This window comes from Carlito syrichta, unplaced genomic scaffold, assembly GCF_000164805.1.
Source record: "Carlito syrichta isolate Samal-C Ts95f unplaced genomic scaffold, Tarsius_syrichta-2.0.1 Scaffold305654, whole genome shotgun sequence".
NCBI lineage: Eukaryota > Metazoa > Chordata > Mammalia > Primates > Tarsiidae > Carlito > Carlito syrichta.
In genome coordinates this window covers 17,971-24,112 of record NW_007249750.1, presented here as the reverse complement: position 1 = coordinate 24,112, position 6,142 = coordinate 17,971, and the positions used below count along the sequence as shown (strand labels likewise).

The 6,142-nt window shown below is 54.4% G+C and overlaps 1 protein-coding gene across 1 annotated transcript in view; it reads right to left on the bottom strand.

Annotated features, from left to right (window-relative positions):
• Positions 1-633: 633 nt before the first annotated feature.
• The window catches only part of ZNF592 (zinc finger protein 592), a 20,997-nt gene continuing 15,488 nt past the window's right edge, over positions 634-6,142 (bottom strand). Inside the window, exons 3-8 of the mRNA XM_008062086.1 lie at positions 5,345-5,521; positions 4,916-5,075; positions 4,515-4,802; positions 4,164-4,276; positions 3,444-3,579; positions 634-2,062 (exon numbers count right to left, since the gene is read on the bottom strand). Of these exons, the coding sequence (XP_008060277.1) occupies positions 1,529-2,062; positions 3,444-3,579; positions 4,164-4,276; positions 4,515-4,802; positions 4,916-5,075; positions 5,345-5,521 (1,408 nt within the window). The 3' untranslated portion in view covers positions 634-1,528. The remainder of the gene's footprint in view (positions 2,063-3,443; positions 3,580-4,163; positions 4,277-4,514; positions 4,803-4,915; positions 5,076-5,344; positions 5,522-6,142) is intronic.

Below are 6,142 nucleotides of genomic sequence, written 5' to 3'. Positions count from 1 at the left end.
TTTAATGCCTCCCTTGAAAGATCACCTCTGAGAACCCAGCCAGCACCCATTTCCTTTTGCTACACTAGATCCTGCTGGGCCCAGCCCCATGTCACTTGAGTCAGAGGTCATCCTTGTGCTTGGGCAGGCCCTAAACCCATCAGTGAAAGCCAGCCAGCCTCCCAAGTCTAATCCTAATTCTGTCACATCTCAGTCCCCTGTGGCAGTGGCAATAACAAGGTCTTTTGAATGCCATAAGAAAATTGCAGAATTCCTCCTCTCCACCCCTTTTTGCTTCCTCACTAGTAAGGGGTTCTTTTAGGTTGAAAATCCATTTGTAGGAAAGATGGAGGTGCCCAGAAAATGTCAATAGGCCTGAAAGCCAATGCCACTAGCACAGGGGAGACCTTGGAAGTGACTTCTGACTGGCATTGTGCCCCTTCCCTTGCCCCCTCAGGTTTCTCTAGAAAACCAGGAAGCCTGGGGCTCCTGGTGTTCAGAGCACAAGCTCCAGAATCTAGAGAACACCTTCCTGGGGCAGTAGGAAGCATCTTTCTTCCACAGAGATGGAACAGACAGGGGACATCTCAGAAAGACCCTTGGGTGGGACAGAGTAGGGCCAGGCTCACTTGAAGAGGAATACAAGAGCCTACCTGCATGGTAAGAAGATTTTTTTATTTGAAATATAGTCTGAGCAACATGAGTGGAGCCAAGAGGAGGAGGGGCTGCCTGCCTGGGGCAGCAGCCTCTCTAATGGCACAGGAGCAAGAGTACAAATATTCCAATGTCTGTGTGCCCCAAACCCCACTTGTCAGGAAAGGCAGAGCAGCGGAGCAAAGGCCCACCCACAGCCCTTCTGAAGGGGTCTGTCTGGCTCCTGGGGCCTGCCTGCCTTTGCCGCACCCCCTGTTCTCCCTGGGGTGCAAACAGGTGTGCTGCAGAGGTTTCTTCCACCCACAGAGACATGGAGAGCCCAGTGACAATTAGTTCTCAGGACTGTTTGGGGGGAAAGACTAAGAAGACAAAAGGGAAGGGCTAGGTGACCAAGGGCTCTCGCCAAGCCAGGCTGGGCAGAGCTCGCTCTCCCAGAGGGGTGTCAGCACCCCTTAACCCCCTCCTTCTCAGGCTCAAGGCAGGAAGGAGAGCCGGTGTCTGCGAGAAAACAGAGCTCCGAGGAGTCCCCCGGCTGAAGGCCGCAGGTGGGACCTCCCAGAAGCACATAGCTGCTGAGGGGTTTCAAGCCAAGTGGACAGCACTGGGGCAGGGCCACGTAAGCAGCCTGGGGTTGGAAGGACACAGACAAGAGTTGGGGTACCAAGAAGCAGCACAAAGCCATAAATAACAGAAGCAAATTCAGAGCTGTAAGGTCCTGGCAACCCCATATTTCCTGGGGCTGAGGGACACCCAGCACCGGCAGCTCATGCCAGACACTGCTCTACACAGCCGGCCACACTCACACCAGGGCAGGGCCTTCTACCTCCCTCAGTCCGCATGGCAGGTGGAGGACGCCATGGCACCACCCCAACCGCACACACTGCAAAGCCTCCGATCACACCTGAGGGGATAGTGCGTGGCTGTCCTGGTCCTGAGAGGCCTGTGGTTGACTCTTAGCATCTTGGACACCGTCCTCCTCACGGGCCAGGCCCAGTGATCTCCTTGCCTCTGGGTCAGCCAACAAAGGCTCGCCGGCACACTCTTCCAGTCCATTCTCTCTAGTCTCCATGGGCACCTCCTCCCCGGAGCCCTCTTCTGGCTCTGCCGCCTCCACTGCCACCTCTGCCGCTGCCTCTTCCTCCTCTTCTTCTTCCTCCTCCTGGTCTCTCACCTTGTGGACAATGAAGAGGTGGCGGTTGAGGGAACTGGCTGAGGTGTAGCACAAGCCACAGAGGAAACACTGGGCTGTGGAGCTGTCCACCTGGTGTTGAGGTATGTGGCTCTGAAATTCGAGCCCCGAGTCTGTGGCAAAACTACATTTTGCACATTGAAAAAGGGACTTGTGCCTTTTGGTGGAAGAGACAGTTGCGCCATTGCTGGTGCCCGGAGCATCCCCCACTCCACTGACTGGTCTTTTCAGATGGTTCACCTGAAAGGAGAGACAGCATGAGCAGAGTCCAAGCTGAGCCCCAAACACGAGCCCCTAGACATGACCACGAGCCCAAGGCCTCACAGAAGGTACTGCCCAGGCCAGGTCACCTCAACCTGCACACTGGCTTACGTTTGGTTTGCTTCAGTTCTTTGGGGTTTTTTGAGATGCAACATATGCATGTGCACAACATTCCAAAGATATGGGAGGAGTTTAGAAAAGATTAAATCCCTCCTACCCCACCCAAAGAACCAAAGGCCTGCTTCCAAAGAACACCTGGACTTTCTGGCCCCTTCAAGAGATAACCTATGCACATACAAAAACAAAACGATTGTCTTTTACAAAATGATAGCATGCCAGTGATACTTTTCTTCACCCTGTCTTTTCACTTAACAACATATATTGGAGTGTGTCTCACGGGAGCACACACAAAGGGTTCATTCTTCCAAGGGCGGCACAGTAACCCATTGTGGGATGAGCAGTCCCCACTGGCACACATTTAGCTGTGTTTCATCTTTCTTGCTGCACTGCAGCTAACATCTTTGAACATACCTCTTTATGTCCAAGGCCAAAGATCTCTAATATATCCTAGAAGCAGAATTGCCAGATCAAAGGACATGTGCATTTTGAGGTATGGAATGATGTGCATTTTACTACTGGATAGACACTGCCAAAAATCAATTGACACCTCTATCTACTATGCATGAAAAGGCCTTTGCCAACAATGCCACTGTCTGAGTAGCCAAGAAAGTTTCGAATGCCCTGGAACTCTGGGCAGCTCTCAAATCTTCCCAGATATACCTGACCCCTCTGTGGGATGTTTCCCTCCACCAGGGCATGGGAAGAGCTTGCAGTGAGGAGGGGAAACCAGGCTGCTCCAGCAGTTCACCAGAAACAGGACTAGGGCATGTAACAGCGATGAGGTCATAGGGTAAGGGGCCATGGCAGCAGGTTCTAAGCCTGGCTCTTCCCATAACTAGTGGGAAGGTGGGGAGGTGAGTCAGCCAAGCATCCTTGTCCTCATCCAACAAGCAGCCCTGCCTGCCCCTGTCCCACAGGACTGCTGTGAGGCAGAAACAGGATGATGTGTGTGAAAATGCAGCAGTGTCCACAGAGCACAGCATACATCTGGGCGGGGGGGAGTCACAGTGACAGAGAAATGATAGTAACAAAAGGTTGACAGGCTGCCTCATGGGTCTTCATCCTTGCCCTCTACTTTTGTCCAGTGCCCGGGTGGATCACATAGAACTAGACGGGACCTGCATTGAGGTAAGGTGTCACTCTGCTTGCTCCAGGGTCATAGCAGCAGCCTTCCTAATACCCCTCCAACTCTAGGCCTCACTGAGCAGGCTGCTCCAGTGGGCAGAGAGACCATGCTCACCTGAGGGGAATGTCCACCAGGAGGTCTGACTTTGGACGTCGGGCTCAAATCAGGGTTTCTGATGCCATGCATAAGGCTGATGTGGCTCTCCAGGAGGGAGGGCCGAGGAAAGCTGGGGCTGTCCTCTGTGCAGTACCTGCAGAAGCACAGGGAAGATATGTCAGATCCAGGCTGCAGGTGCTCTCTGTGCTCCTCACACGGAGGCCATGAGGGAGAGTCTAGAGCAGGCAGACAGCCATAGCCTCAGGCAGGCTGGTGCTGGGTGCTCCCCGGAGAGATCCAGCCAGCCAGCCGACCAGCCAAGGTGGCAGACAATAGCAAGTCAGAATACTTGCACTCTTGACACCTGGCCCTCAGCCAGATCTCACTCCATGCTCCCTGAAGTCACTGCCCAGAGGCCCAAGTGCTGGGCTGGTGGTCAGCGTGAGAGGGCCTGAGTACAGATACAGGCAGATGGTACTGAAGCCACTTGACCAGAGAGATGTATGGTCATATCGTCACTCCTCTCAAACTTCAGGGCTGTTTAGAGATGAGAGGGGGAGGGCTCAGGAGCTACAGGTTCTGGAAGCTGGGTTCTGGCCTGCCTCTGATTTCTGGCTTAGCCACAATTTTTTTCCAGTTAGGCACGCTTGTCTCTTGCCTTAGACTCCTGGTCTCACAACAAAGCCCCAGTGGTGCCCTGAACCTCAGGCCTCCTCACTCTCACCCCCAAGGACTCACCCACAAGTGTAGACCTTCTTGACTGTGTCGTGGTTGTTGCGGATGTGTTTGCGCAGGCTGTTTGGGGTATGGAAGGACTGTTCGCACTGCCGGCATGGGTACCGCTTCAATGTCTAAGGGAGGAGGTGGCGACACACGAGGCATCAGAACTGTAACATGGTTCTGGGTGCATCTTTCTCCTCAGATGCTAAGGGCAGAAAGGAGGATGCCCCCAAAGACCCAACATTTGTGGTCCCACCCTGCCCAAAGCACCACAAAGTCTAGGGGGTCAGCCACGTAAAGGGACTCTGACCCCACAGAAAGAAGTCCAGAGACTTTGGCACTGTGCTGTGACTGTGTGGCTGCACTTACCCGCCCGTGGCTCTTTTTCATGTGGGACACATAGCTCTCCCGATCAGGAACCCACTCCTGGCACTCCTGGCAGGTCCAGCCAGTGTTCCTCAGCCGGGGCCTGGCCTCAGCCCTGCGATGGACTTCGGGCCTGCCCCAGCGGCCAGAGGGCAGGGAGCTGCTCCGAGCAGCCACATTGGTGGCTGGGGGCTCAGTGGAAACTCGAGAGCCAGGGCGGCTCGAAGATGTGTCCGTTGACGACTGGAGGCTTGACAGCTCTTCCACGTTTCGGGGAACACCGTGAGTGCTCTGGGGATGGGGAGAGCGATTACTGACTGGGCAAGGGGAAAGATGCACAGAGTCAGACCCCCGGCCTGAGGCATGTGCCCTCCTCCCCGACCTCCTCCCTCAAGGCATCCCACCTTGACATGTTGCATCAACTCCGGCTTCTGCACGAACAAGAGTGGGCACTCAGGGCACTTGAAGACGCCCACCTGCGACTTGCTGACATTCTGGTAAAAATGCTGCTGAATGTGCCTCTTCTTGTTGAAGACCATTTCACAGGAGCACTTATAGATGAGCCTGATGAGACAAGCCCCAGGGCATAAGGTGGCCAAGGCTCTCTGGCAGAACTGCACAGCCCCTCCACCCAATCTCTGCTCTCTCTGGCCCAGGGTTAGATTTAGGGAAGCACTGGCCTGAGCCAATGTAGATACTCCCCTGTCTCAGGATGTCCCTGTAGACTCCAGGCACCTCTGCCACTAAGCCTGGCTCCTTGATCCATCCCTATGCCACCCCTACAGCACCCAAGCCACTCCCCTCTGGCCTGCTGGCCCTGGGGCTGCACTCACTGGGAGGGTCTGTGGGGCTGGGTGGGATGCTGGGCAGCACTGTGGTCCGCAGTGCTGCTGGCAGTCTTGAAGGCCATGGGGCAGAATGCACATTTGTGGAAAACCTGGCAGTGTCGCTCCTGGATGTGGCTTTTCAGCAAGGCCAAGGTCACGTGGACGACACCACAGTGGATACACCTGGACAACAGAGGTGGGGTAGTGTGGGTGGAGGAGAGAGAGTTAGACTCAGAGGCAGGGCTGTAAAGGGAGGGATGGAGAGCAGGAACAGAGGCATTTGGGACCCTCTCCCTCCCTCAGTTGCTCAGTCTTCCATCCTCCACACATACATCCTGAGAACCTGTTTGCTGCATCTGGTACAATGCAGCCACATCTGGCCCCTATGCCCAAGGCCATGCCTTCAGAGAAGGGAGAAACACAACCCTTCCCTACGCTGCCCAGAGGACATTCTTCTGCTAACCAAAAGCCTCAGCCAACCTAAGAGAAGCTGGTGGAAATGGATAAGGAGGAGAATGGTTCAGTAAGGGTATATAAATGGTATCACTTTAAGTGTGATACAACTGCAGAAGTCCAAGAAGAATTTCAAATTCAATTTTCAAAGCCCATGCCTTCCCACAGACTGGTATTAAACAGGTAGGGATGACCACCTAACAAAAGATCTAGTCAGGAAATGCTATACTCAAAACAACTACATTAAGATAAATAACCCTAGCCCGGCTCGGTGGCTCAGCCTGTAATCCTGCGCCTTTGGGAGGCTGAGGTGAGTGGACTGCCTGAGCCCACGGGTTCGAGACCCGCCTG